The sequence below is a fragment of the Marmota flaviventris genome, chromosome 1, assembly GCF_047511675.1.
Source record: "Marmota flaviventris isolate mMarFla1 chromosome 1, mMarFla1.hap1, whole genome shotgun sequence".
NCBI classification, from domain to species: domain Eukaryota; kingdom Metazoa; phylum Chordata; class Mammalia; order Rodentia; family Sciuridae; genus Marmota; species Marmota flaviventris.
This window is the reverse complement of record NC_092498.1, coordinates 218,898,479-218,910,540: the sequence shown is the minus strand read 5'-3', so window position 1 is coordinate 218,910,540 and position 12,062 is coordinate 218,898,479. Positions and strand designations below refer to the sequence as shown.

Below are 12,062 nucleotides of genomic sequence, written 5' to 3'. Positions count from 1 at the left end.
CGCTTCCCTGCTGCTTGGAAGGTGGGTCTCTGCCCCCACACAGCTCCCCAGGACAGGCTGCTGCCGCCAGGTGACCTCAGAGAGGCCTCCATCTCCCAGGCCCTGGCCGCCCCCTGCCCCTCAGGCGGCTGCTGCAGCATCTGCTCTGAACCCAGTTTCTGTGCAGTGCCCTCTGGGGTCCCCGGGGGGAGCTGTGTGCAGTGCATACAGCAGGTGCCCAGCAGACACTGGCTCAGGAGTGAAAGGAAGCCATTCTACCAGACGAAGCCAGGCCCCGAGTCACCAGGGACCAGCCTGGGGCCACCCCTCCCCACCTCCCAGGCCTGGCCTAGAGCCAGGTCCTCTGCCCACATTCGCCACTGGGCCCAGCTCAGCTGGTGGCACATGCCCCCCAGGTCCTGCAGGCAGGGACCGCCCTTCTGGGTGGGGGTCTGTGGGATGAGCAGGAGGAGGAGGGAGGAGGGGAGGACACAGGAGGGGAGGGCGGAGGAGGCGGGAGGGTCAGGGCGGGCTTCCAGGCCTGGCCAGCAGCCAGCAGCCGCCAGGGCCTGGGGGTGGGAGCTGTTCCTAGGGAGAGGCCGGCTGAGACTTGGGGGCACAGAGCAGGGACAAGCTGGGAGAGGAGGAGGGACACAGAGAAGGAGGGGAGGGACACAGAGGGAGCTTCATGGACCAAGGAAGAGGGAAAGGAGCGGAGAGGAGAGACCCTTCCCAGAGCCAGAGACCAGGCAGCACCGGGAGCCACCTCGGGAGGGCAGGCGGCCTCCTGGACGCAGCGTGGGCAACCCTGCCCTGGCTGCCCTGTCCCGCCACACACCTGCAGGGCCCAGGCTGCAGGCGGGGTCCCCCGGGTCAGACACACCAGCTCTGCTCTCTGCCATCTCGGCCCCAAGTCACCAGGCAGCTGCTGTGTTGGGCACTGCAGGCCCTGGTGGCTCAGCAGTGACCCGGTGGGAACATACTGTCCCTGCACTCAGAGGGGGAAAGCTGAGGGAAAGCCGAGCAGAAATGCTGGGAGACAAAGGGCCAGGATCGCAGGTGGCTGGGCGGGCGAGGGGGGCTGCTGGGAGGGGGTCATCCAGGCCCAGGGCAAGGCCTTCAGGGATCCTGCGCAGCAGAGAGGTCGAGCAGAGCAGCAGGAATGGAGGCCGAGACCGCCCAGGAGGGAGGGGCGAGAGGCGGGGCCCAGGGAGGGGCGGGGCCACGGGGGCGGGGCTCCCCGACCTGCCTGGAATCTGCATCCCAGACCTTCAATTCCCGCCTCCTGCCCACCCCACGCTGGCCCAGAAACCAATGGTCAAGAAGGTGGACCTCCTGCCTTTGGATCCGGCTTCCTTGGCTTTGTGACTTAAAGCAAGTCACTTGGAGTCTCTGAGCCTTCCTTTCTTCACCTGTAAAATAGTATCTCAGACATATTCCGGGATTGCAGAGGTCAAGGGAGGAGGGCAGGCGCCTGGCCCAGCTGGAGTGCCCAGAACTCAGCCGCGCCACCTCCCCTCCCTCCTGAGCCACCTCCCCTCCCTCCTGAGGTTCACAGGTTCGCTCCACCCGCTGGGCTGGTCGCTCAGCTTGGACCTGGTGTGGCCAAGAGCTCCGCGCCCACCTTTGGGCTGGCAGCTCACAGTGGCTCTTGTGACCTTGGCTGCGTCTGCCCTGGCCGGGCTCTGCTTCCCATGGCACAGTGGGAGGGAGGGAGGTCCTGGCCAAGGCCCCACTCACTGCTCTGCAGTGTGGCCTTTTCCTCCCCCTCCAAGAGTGAGACTGCCCCCCCCCCAAGCTCCAGGCTGGGGTCTTGCCAGAGAAGGAGGCCACCCAGTGTGTAGGGGGCCCTGGCTGGAATGCTCAAGGTGTACATGCTATTTCTATCTTGTATTTCTGGGTGTTTTCCTCCCTGGCTGGCGACAGTAGTGGGGGTCCATGGGCCTCCAACCCAGAGCTGTAGGCTGGCCTAGCCCTGCGGGGTGAGGTCCCTGATGCCAGGACTCGGGAGCTGCAGGCTGGCCTTGGAACACTGAGGACTCAGAACCAGTGAGCGGCAGGGTGTGGTGGCACACACCTGTAATCCCAGCTACTGGGGAGGCTGAGGCAGGAGGATAGCAAGTTTAAGGCCAGCCTCAGCAACCTAGAGAGGCCCAAAGTAACTTAGTGAGACCAGACCCTGTTCCATAATAAAAAATAATAAGGGCTGGGGATGTAGATCCGTAGTTAAACCCCCTGGGCTCAACCCCTGGCACCAAACAAATAAAAATCACGAGCAGATGGGCAATAAGGCAAAGAGAGGGAGGCCTTCCTGGTCCTCCTGTCACCTCCAGGCCCAGGTCCCAGCCTCAGAGCCTGGGAGGGGGAAGGGAAGGAGTGCGGGGCAGAGGGGGAAGGGAAGGAGTGCGGGGCAGAGGGGCGGGGCGTCTGCAGAAGGTGCTGGCAGTCTCCTGGGCTCCCTTCGCTGCAGTTCTGGGCACGTAGGCTGGGTGCCCTCCTCCTCCCCCTCCCTCCTTCTCCCTCAGGTTCCTACTCCCCTCCGCCCACATCCCTGCTCCCGCTTATCCCTCCTCCTCCCACATCCCTCCTCCCTGCCACATCCCTCCTCCTCCCTCATCCCTCCTCCCTCATCCCTCCTCCCTTCCGCATCCTCATCCTCCCTCCCACATCACTCCTCCCTCCCACATCCCCATCCTCCCTCCCACATCCCTCCTCCCTTCCCCATCCCCCATCCTCCCTCCCACATCCCTCCTCCTTTCCCCATCCCCCATCCTCCCTCCCACATCCCTCCTCCTTTCCCCATCCCCCATCCTCCCTCCCACATCCCTCCTCCCCCATCCCTCCTCCCCCATCCCCCATCCTCCCTCCCACATCCCTCTGGCCTCCCCCACCTCCCCACCCTGCTGCTTTCCCAGCTCCCCATTCTCCCTCCCTCCCCCTCCCCTCCCCCTTCCCTCCTCCCCATCCCTCCCCCTGCGTCCTCCGCCTCATTAGGCTGCGGGCCGCGGGCCCATTAGCGGATCAATTAGCCGAGGTCGCGCGGGCGGCCCGCAGCCCTCCCGCCCGCACTGCGGCCGAGACCGTGCGCGCTGCTCCGCCCGCGCGGGGGCTCCGTGGGGTCCTCGGTGGGGCCCCTACCCAGGGAAGGGAGGCGCGCGGCCTCCTCCGGCCTCCTCCGGCTCTGTCGCCCGTTTTAGGGATAAAGAAACCAAGGCCCGGGGCTGGGGTGGGGCCGAGCCAGGGTGACGCCCAGCTGCAGACCCACCCCGGCCCTGGCCCTCGGGGTCCTCAACCCGGTTAGGCGCCTGGCCACTCACTGGAGATCCGTTGAGGAGGCGGCAGATGACCGGCTCCTGCAGCAGCCCCCTCCACAAGAGGGGAACCCGGGAAGCCACCGCGGTCCCTTGTCCTGTGTGCGGGGTTTGCACAGATGGACTCAAGCCGCCCTGTGTCCCCTCCCCAGCCCCTCCTTGTGCGGGGGACGTACCCAGGGCTCCCACTCAGCCACATCCCAGACCTTTTGCTTTTGAGACAGGGTCTTGCCCAGTTGCCCCGGCTGGCCCCCAACCCGGGGTCTTCCTGCCTCGGCCTCTGGAGTCCTGGGGGTGACTTAGTGCTCAGTGGCTCCTGGGGGCTGTGCTCTGGGGCTGGGGCTGGTTTCTGTGGGTGCAGCCCTGGTGGGACTGGCTGTCCCAAGGCCTCTGGGCGAAGCCTGGCAGGGGAGCTCCAGTCCATCTTGGGGCGCCAACCAGCACTGCAGCCTGAGAAGGCTTCCTCTGGGGTGCTCCCTCTGGGGTGCGTTTGGCAGGGTCACCTCACTTTCCTGGGAGCAGTGAATGCAGGAGGTGAACTGGCACCCAGACCGTAGTTTTTGAGACAGGGCCTTATTAACTTGTTTATGGCCTCGCAGAGTTTCTGAGGCTGGCTTTGAGCCGGAGATCCTCTGGCCTCAGCCTCCCCAGCTGCTGGGATGACAGGCGTGGCCACCGCGCTGACACTCTGTCCACACTGCAGTTGTCCCAGGTGCTTTGGCTGCAGTGGTTTTGGGTGGAACCATTCTCTCCTTAGGGACAAAGGCTCTCCCCTAAGGTCACCTGTTGCCAAAGTGTGCTTCTTGGGCCGTCGGCCCCTTTTCTCTGGTGGCGGCCTGAGGTGCCCTCCCTTGATCCAAGCTCCAGAGGAGCAAAGTTGCAGTGTGGAGGTGGGTGCATGTGGTGGTCCCAGGTGGGGGAGCAGTGGGGTACAGCCTACTTCCTGTGGGACTGAGGTTGGTTAGGGGGTCTGTTTTTTAAGTATCACAGAGTCTCTGGGTTCAGAAACCACCTGTGTGTCACTGACTGGCTCAGGGACCCCTTAGCCATTCTGAGCCCCTTATCCACCTGTCAGAACAGCTCACCAGCACCCTGGTGCACACCTGGGATCAGTGGCTCAGGAGGCTGAGGCAGGAGGATCGCAAGTTGGTGGTCAGCCTGGGCAACTTAAAACCCTGTCTCCAAAGAAAAAACAAAAACAGGAATGTGGCCCAACAGTAAGATGCTCCTGGCTCAACCCCCAGGACCAAAACAAACAGAAAACACCCAGGTGGTCCTGGAGGGTCTGGGCCATGCTGTGTAACCCCAAGCCTCCAGCTCACCCTCTCTGGGCTGGGTATCAAAAGGAGGTGGGCACCATGAGCAGCTCCACCTACCTGGGACCCTGGTGCCCTGTCCTGGCACAGATGACCCAGAGTGGAAGGGAGTGTCCTCCTCCCCAGGCCGGCCCCTTCCCCACAGAGGCAGGAACAACACAGGACCGAGTCACAGCTTCATTGGAAAGGCACAGCTAAGCCCACCCTCCAGACAGTGTCGCCCTTCAGGGGACAGGAGCGGCCTGGGGCGGGGGCGTTGTTTTCCTTAGAAACACTTTTCTGTCTTCTTCCCCTCATGTGCCCTTCCTTGGAAGACCAGCTAATGCACTGGGAAAAGTAAACCACACCGCACAAGCCAAGACGACGTAGTACCCTCATCTTTATTTGGGAAGGGTGAAGGGAAGTCCGGGCGCCCCCGCTCTGTCCCCGCTCTGCGCGTCCCGCTAAGCTCTGGAGCTCGCTCGGCCCCCCTCGCGGGCGAGGGGAGGGGACCAGGTGGCTGGGGGCGTGAGGAACTGGCGGGGGAGGTGCGTGGGAAGCGAGGAGGAGCAGGTGGGTCCGGGGCCACTCTGGGGTGCCCGGGCGGGAGGTGTCGCATGCAGTGCCGGGGTGGGCTGCGGTGGCCTGTGCGGGAGCGGGTGCAGGGAGGGAGGGGTTTCTCGAGGTCCTGCTCCCCGCGGACCTGGTCCCCCGCTGCCCTCCTCGGCGTGGCCCACCTGGGCAGGGGTCACCTGCTCAGGCTGCGGGGGAGGCAGGGGGCTGGGCGGGAGCGAAGCCCGGGGGCTGCGCGGGCAGGGCCAGGACCCCGGCCGGCGACCATAAATACCACGGAGCCGGGCCGTCCCGGGCCCCTCGGCCGCGCGGCGTCCCCGCCTCCCCGTCCCCGCTCCCGGCCGGCGCGGCTAATCCGACTTCTCCCCGTCGTCGTCCTGGTGCGCGTCCCCGTCGTGGCCGTTCTTGTCCTCCTTGGAGAGGTGCGCCTGCGAGCCCAGCGCCGACAGCGACAGGAGCCCGGAGCCCGCGCTGACCGCCGGCAGCGACGGGGGCTGCAGCCCCACCGGCAGGGGCGTCAGGGGCAGGGCCAGCGCCTGGAGCTGCGACAGCTGGTGCGCCTGGAGCTGCTGCTGCGGGGTGGAGGGAGGGCCTGCGTGAGCCGCGGCCGGACCCGGGCCCCCCGCCCCCGGGCCCCGACCTACTCGGATGATGGAGTTGAGCTCGGGCGCGGTGACCTGCTTGGCCCTCTCGATGGCTCCCAAGACCTGCTGCTGGTGCTGGAAGGGGGTGGGGAGAGGGGTCAGGGGTGTGGCAGGGGAGCGCGCGGGAAAGTCGCCCTCCAGCCACTTCCATGGGGACCAATGGAGAAGAAGCGCAGAAATCTCAAAAGGCGTGTGTGTGTGTGTGTGTGTGTGTGTGTGTGTACACGCACGCGCAGACACCTGGGGAAAGGCCCGTGGCCAGAGAAACCTGGGCCACTTCCTGTGAGTGAAACCCAGCCAGTAAAAGATGCAACCTGCGCCACTGTCCTGGGATGTCCTGATCTAAGCGCTCAGAGTCTGTGCTGAGAACTGCCCTGGAGCCCCTGCTTCCTGCTGGGCTGGGACAGGAGTGCAGGCTCAGGGTCACTTCCTAATGCAGTTCTGCCTCAGAGTGTCTCTCCTCAAACTGGCATTAGACGCCAGAATCCACCGGCTCCTTTTTGCCTTGGCTACCAGGAAGCCTGTTTGGAGAGGAAAGCCTCAAGCCTGAGGCTGGGAGGCTCCCAGTGCCCTCTCCTCGGGGCTGTCCCTGGGAAGATGAGGTGGGGCCAGGGGGCAATCACAAGCTAGAGGACGCCCAGGGGGCATGAGGCTGGCAAGCCTGGACCCCAGGCCAACGGGGAAGAGCTGGCTGCCCAGGAGACGTGGGTGAGGTGCGCTCCACCCTGCAGCCCTGTCTGCGCCCCTGTGCATGGGTGGCACTCGCCCACGAGCCCGTGTGACCGCCCCAGCCCTGCCCACACCCTGGCCTGAGCAGGGGCACCACACTCCCCGCCCCCCCTCACTGGAGCGCTGCCTTCAGGGAGGCCCAGAGGGGAGTCCCAGGGCACCCAGTGCAGGCAGCAGGAAGGGCCGCCCCGGTGCCGGCTCCTGCAGGTCGGGCTCACCTCCTGGGACAAGTAGGGCAGGACCTGGGCACAGATGCCGTTGAGTCTCTTGACGATTTCAGCCTGGAACACAGAGGCGTCAGTCCCGGGGGGCAGGGCAGGGTGGCACCAGGCTGGGCAAGGCTCTTTCCAAGCCCAGGGGCCATGGGGCACCCGGAGGCGATGGCCGCGCGGCTGCAGGGGAAGGCTCCCTGGGACGGAGGGGGTCCCCGACACCCCAGGTCAGGGTGGTGGCAGGAGCCCAGCCCAGAGGGCCAGGGGCCTCCTGGGTGACACCCTATGGGCACATGGTCCCCTCCCCTGATGTCACGAAGGACACGTAGGAGGTGGCAGGGTAGCAGGGTGAGGGAGCTGCTCCTCAGGGCTGGGGACAGCCGGGGACCCAGACACACCTGCTTGTGCATCTCGATGTTCAGGCCGTAGGACATCTCGTAGTACTGTGGGGACAGACGGGGTAGGCCGGCCTCAGAGACGAAGGGAGGTGGCAGCCAGGAGCAGGAGGAGCCACCCACACCCCAGGTCCAGCAGCAGCATCAAGCTCTGCCCGCCCAGCCTGGGAGCGCTTCACCACCCAGCCCTCGGGGCTAGGGGCCCGGGTGGAGGTTCTGAGGTCACCCTGCCAGCGCCCACGGGCAGGGAGGGGTTAAGTGCCGGATGCCAGGGCCCAGCAGGTGGAGGGACGCTCCCCCACGACAGTTCCAGTTCCTGGCTGCTGCTTCCACAGCGGTGCCTCCTCCTCCAGTGGCTGCCAAGGACAGCCGGGGACCTGGCAGGCCCGGGCTGCAACCCGGCGGCTTGGCACCTCGGCCACTACCTAGGCGGGCAGCCAGGCCAGCGGGGCGGCTGAATGAGAGCCACCCAAGCCCTCGGGCTCCGGAGCTGGCAGCCGCTGGGGGGCAGGAGGCTTGGGGACCTTACCATCACATAATGGCGCTGCATCTCGGACTTCTCACTGGCCAGCTTGTCACACTCGAGCTTCAGGCTGAGGACGCACAAGGGGGGAGGGAAAGGGCTGGTGCGCAGGTCCCCGGGGGCGGGAAGCAGAGCCCCCCCGCCCGGCACCCCCCAGGGCAAGACCAGCCCCTCGGAGGGTGGAGCACAGCTCTCCTGGGCAGGTGCGTCCAGCTGGACTGCGCAGGGGAAGCTGTAAGGCGGATCAGGAGACCAGGCTGCGGCTGCGGTGGCAGAAGAGTCATGAAAATCACAGCCACGACCGGAGCCAGAGCGAGCCCTCTCAGAACACCCATGACGTCAGCTGAACCCTACTCATACTCCTTTTACAGATGCAGTGGATGCCCAGAGAGGGTGAACAGCTGGCTCAAGGTCACAGAGCCAGGAAGCAGCCCAAGGGGAGGAATTCAACCAAGGGGAAGAACTCTCCAGACACAAATCAGGACCGGCGAAGAGGCTGAGGGAGGCCCCAGAGTGCCAGGTACAGCTTCCGACTGGACACCCAGGGATCCTGGCTCAGCCGCGGGCCTGCATTTCCTTGGGGTACACTTTGGGGAGAGGGCTGGGAGAGCTGCCCCCACTGATTCACCTTGTGCTGAGCAAAGACACACCTTGCACATTTGCACACCAGGGTCAGTGCCCAGGTGACTTCTTTCAGGCTGTCCAAGTAAGAATGAGCCGTGGGCACCTCTCCAAGACCCTCCAGGTCACGGGCGTGGGGGAGAGCCAGGACTGGGGGCGCCAAGTAAGTCCCTGTCCTCCAGGCGGGTTCAACCCAGGCCCCTGGGCAGGGGGCTCTGCATGCTGCCCCAGCCCCCAGGACAAAGAGCCCCAGCTGGCCTGGCTGCACCTCCCCACGCTGCTGCCCTGGAGGGGCACGTGCCCCTCATGGGCTCCCTGGGACCCTGTCCTCCTCTGTAAGGACCCGCCTCCCAGGCCAGGGTGAGCCCTTCAACAGAACCCAGCATACAGCAAGCACTCAACAAATGCTTCTTGATCTGCGAGCGAGCACTGGAGCCTGGCACCCCGTCCACCACAGCAGGGTCCCTCACAGCAGAGTCACTTTGGCCCCACAAGCTTTTCTAGATTCTTTGAAAAGATGCATTTGTTGGTCAGGTGCGGAGGCCGCGCCTGTCACCCTGGAGGCCTGGGAGGCTGAGGCAGGAGGATGGCAAGTCTGATGTCGGCCTGGGCCACTCAGCAAGACGTTTCAAAATAAGAACTGAAAAGGGCAGGGGATGTGGCTCAGTGGTAGAGCCCCCGGGTCAACCCCAAAACAAAATCCCAAACAATCCAAAGGACAAGACGTGAAAATAAGAAAGAAAATGTCACCGTGTTGGGCGGGGGGTGGGGTGATGGCTGGGTTGCAGAGCGTTGCCTGGCATGTGTGGGCGCTGGGTTCCATCCTCAGCACCACAGAAAAGTAAAACTACTGTGTCTGTCTACAACTAAGAAAGTTTTTTACAAACGTCCCTCTGTTGCCACCGTTACCAACCCGACAGCAGGGCTGGGCTGGGGCTCGTGCAGCACATGCGAGGCCCTGGGTTCGAGCCTCAGCCCCACATAAAAACAGACAAATAAAATAAGGTGCTGTGCCAACTACAGCTGAAAACCACCACCCAAGGGCAGCTGGGGGGCAGGAGCCCTCGCTCCACCCCCGCCCGGGAGGCCAGCGCCCACCTTCACCCAGAATCCAGTGTTTCTTGAGGCTCCAGCCACCCCGGGCCATTGTACCTGGGGGTCCCGAGTCTGCCCCCAACACGGCAGGTCCCCTCACGGACGGAGTAACACTCAGAGAGGGGATGGGCTTGGTGGCCACCCTCAGACCCTCAGACACAAAGGACCAGCACCTGGGCTCCGCGTGCAGTGGGGCCACCAGGCACCGTGGGACCAGAACCAAGCTCCCGGGCCTGCAGGGAGGCCAGCTCCAGGCCTCCGGCTGCCAGTGCCTCGTGTCCCTCTCCTGGACACGGGCACAAAAATGGGGCAAGAGCTTGAAGCCAGAAAACTGAGGTTCGTGCTCAGTCCTGGGAAGCACCCAAAAAAGGCCACGCAGCGTTAAAACAGCCACAAAGAAAAGTGCCCCTTTCTTCTTGGAGCAACCAGATCTACAAAGGGCCGGAGACCTCATCCAGAAGGTGCCCAGGAAGGAGACCCTGGGGACTGAACCCAGGGGTGCTCTACCCCTGAGCCACACCCCAGCCCATTTTTCTTTATAAATTTGAAACTGAGCCTCCCTAAGTTGCTGAGGCTGGCCTCAAACTTTGGATCCTCCTAGCCAAGCCTCCTGCGTTGCTGGGATCCCAGGTGTGACCACCGTGCTGGGCTGCAAGTCCCCTCCTGACAGCCAATTCTTGGGAACTTGCATTCTGGAGCCGGGAAGTCTGGGTGAGAATCTGTTTTGCTGCTTCCTACAGAAAATCTGTAACCTCTGTGGGCTTCAGAACAACCCCAGCTCCTTCCCGAGCCCTTCAGAGATGTGACAATACTACTGGAAGAGCGGCCTGGAGACCTTCCCCCTGAAGTCAGGGAGAGACGGTGACCAGGCTGCAGATTCTTTGGGGGGGGGGGCAGAGCTGGAAGATCAGCCCCTAAATCCAGCTGTGGAAAGCTTTTATCCAATTGGGATTGGAGCTGGGGGGGCTCAGAAACCACAGGGGCTGGGTGTCCGGGCAGATTATGACATGTCCACCCCTCAGTTTCTCTCTCTCTCTCTCTCTCTCTCCCCACTGGTACTGGGGATTGAACCCAGGGCCCTTTACCACTGAGCCACATCCCAGCCCGTTTTATTTTTTATTTTGGGACACATCCTTTCTAAGTCGCTAAGGCTGGCCTTGAACTTGCCATCCTTCCTGCCTCCGCCTCCCCAGTCGCTGGGATGACAGGCATGCGCCACCAAGGCTTTATGACTCGGTTTTCTCGGCTGTGAAATGGGCCTTTCTGGACCAGTCACGCGGGGGAAGTGCTTAGAAGAGAGCCTGGCACAGGACAAGCCCCCGGGACTCAGTCTCGCCAGCGCATGTGCGGGGGGGCCAGCTGCCCTCCGGCCCGTGTCGCCGGCGCAGGGGCCACCTGGGCGCAGCGCGCAACTCACCTGTGGTACTGGGCCTGCAGGAGCTGGAACTCGTCTTTTATGCGGTCGCAGGAGTCGGAGGTGGTGAACTTGAGCTGCTGGGGTAGGTGCGACGAGCCCTGGGGGAGGGGCGGCGGTCACCGCGGCGCGCGGCCCCTCCCTCGCCCGCGCCGCCGCAGCCCCCCCGCGCCCCACTTCCCGGCCCGCGCGCCCCCCGCCGCCCCCGCTTCCTGCCGCCCCCGCCCCGCGGCCTGGGGCGCGCGGACCGCCGCGGCGGGGGCAGGGCGCGCGGCCGCCGGGCGGGGAGGGGCGCGCGTCCAGCCCGCGGCCCGGCCGCCCTGCGCCCTGGCCGGGGCCTGGGGTCCCGCGAAGGAGACGGCCGACACCGCAGGCCCCGGTCACCGAGCGGCGGCCCCGGTCACCGAGGGGCGGCCCCGCTTACCGAGCGCCGGCCCCGGTCACCGAGGGGCGGCCCCGCTCACCGAGCGCCGGCCGCGGCCACCGAGCGGCGACCCCGGCCACCGAGTGGCGGCCCCGCTTGCCGAGTGGCGGCCCCGCTTACCGAGTGGCGGCTTTGCGGAAACATCATGTCAGGCGCGGCGGGGGGCGCGCTGCGCCCGGCTGTGCGCCCGGCTCGGGCCGCTCGGGGCGCCGGGGGCCGCGCCTTTGTCCCGGCGCCGATCGGCAGCTCCCGGGCCGCCGCCTCCCGCGCCCGGCCGCGCCCGCTTCCTGCGCCCCCTCCCGCGCCCGGCCGGCGCGCCCCGGGCCCCGCTTCCTGCGCGCCCGGCGCCTCCCCGCGCGCCCGGCCGCCGCGCTATTGTCTAATGGCGGCGACGCCGGCGGGGCCGCGGCTCGGCTGTGCGGAGGCTCCGGCTCCACCTGCTGCTGCTGCCGCCGCCGCCGCCCGAGCCCCGTGCGCGCCGCCGAGGGGGGGACGCGCGCGCCCGGGGAGGCCTGCGGATCCCCACCCCGGCCGCCTCCCGGGCCGGCCCGCCGCGGTGACCTTGGCCACGCGCGCCCCCGCCCCGGGCCGCGGCCCCCGGGCCCGCCCGCCGCGCCGCCGCGCCTCCGGGCTGGGGGGCCCTGGCGGGCGGCCGGGCCTCGGTTTCCCCATCTGTCAAAGAAAGGGGCCCGGCCGCCCGCCGCCAAGCCGCCGGCTCCGTCATGGCGCGACCTGGACGCGTGCCACGGACGTGCTCGGTGACCTTGACTCTAGCTGGGCGGCTGTCCTCTCTGAGCCTCAGTTTCCTCTTCTGTGGGTATACAGGCGGCGGGTGTACGTCCTGCTT

At 65.9% G+C, this 12,062-nt stretch overlaps 1 protein-coding gene across 2 annotated transcripts; it reads right to left on the bottom strand.

Moving 5' to 3' along the window:
* Nucleotides 1-4,965: 4,965 nt before the first annotated feature.
* Tle5 (TLE family member 5, transcriptional modulator) lies at nt 4,966-11,486 on the bottom strand. Of its 2 annotated transcripts, none has more exons than XM_071604135.1 (7): nt 11,336-11,486; nt 10,795-10,892; nt 7,668-7,731; nt 7,142-7,186; nt 6,750-6,812; nt 5,803-5,877; nt 4,966-5,727 (listed from the first exon to the last, which is right to left on the bottom strand). In XM_071604135.1, the coding sequence occupies exons 1-7, from the start codon at nt 11,360-11,362 to the stop codon at nt 5,509-5,511; spliced, it is 591 nt and encodes a 196-aa protein (XP_071460236.1). In that variant the 5' UTR covers nt 11,363-11,486; the 3' UTR covers nt 4,966-5,508. The 2 variants fall into 2 exon arrangements, with proteins under 2 accessions (XP_071460236.1, XP_071460230.1); XM_071604129.1 differs by having other exon boundaries at nt 4,966-5,730; nt 11,336-11,484.
* Nucleotides 11,487-12,062: the final 576 nt, after the last annotated feature.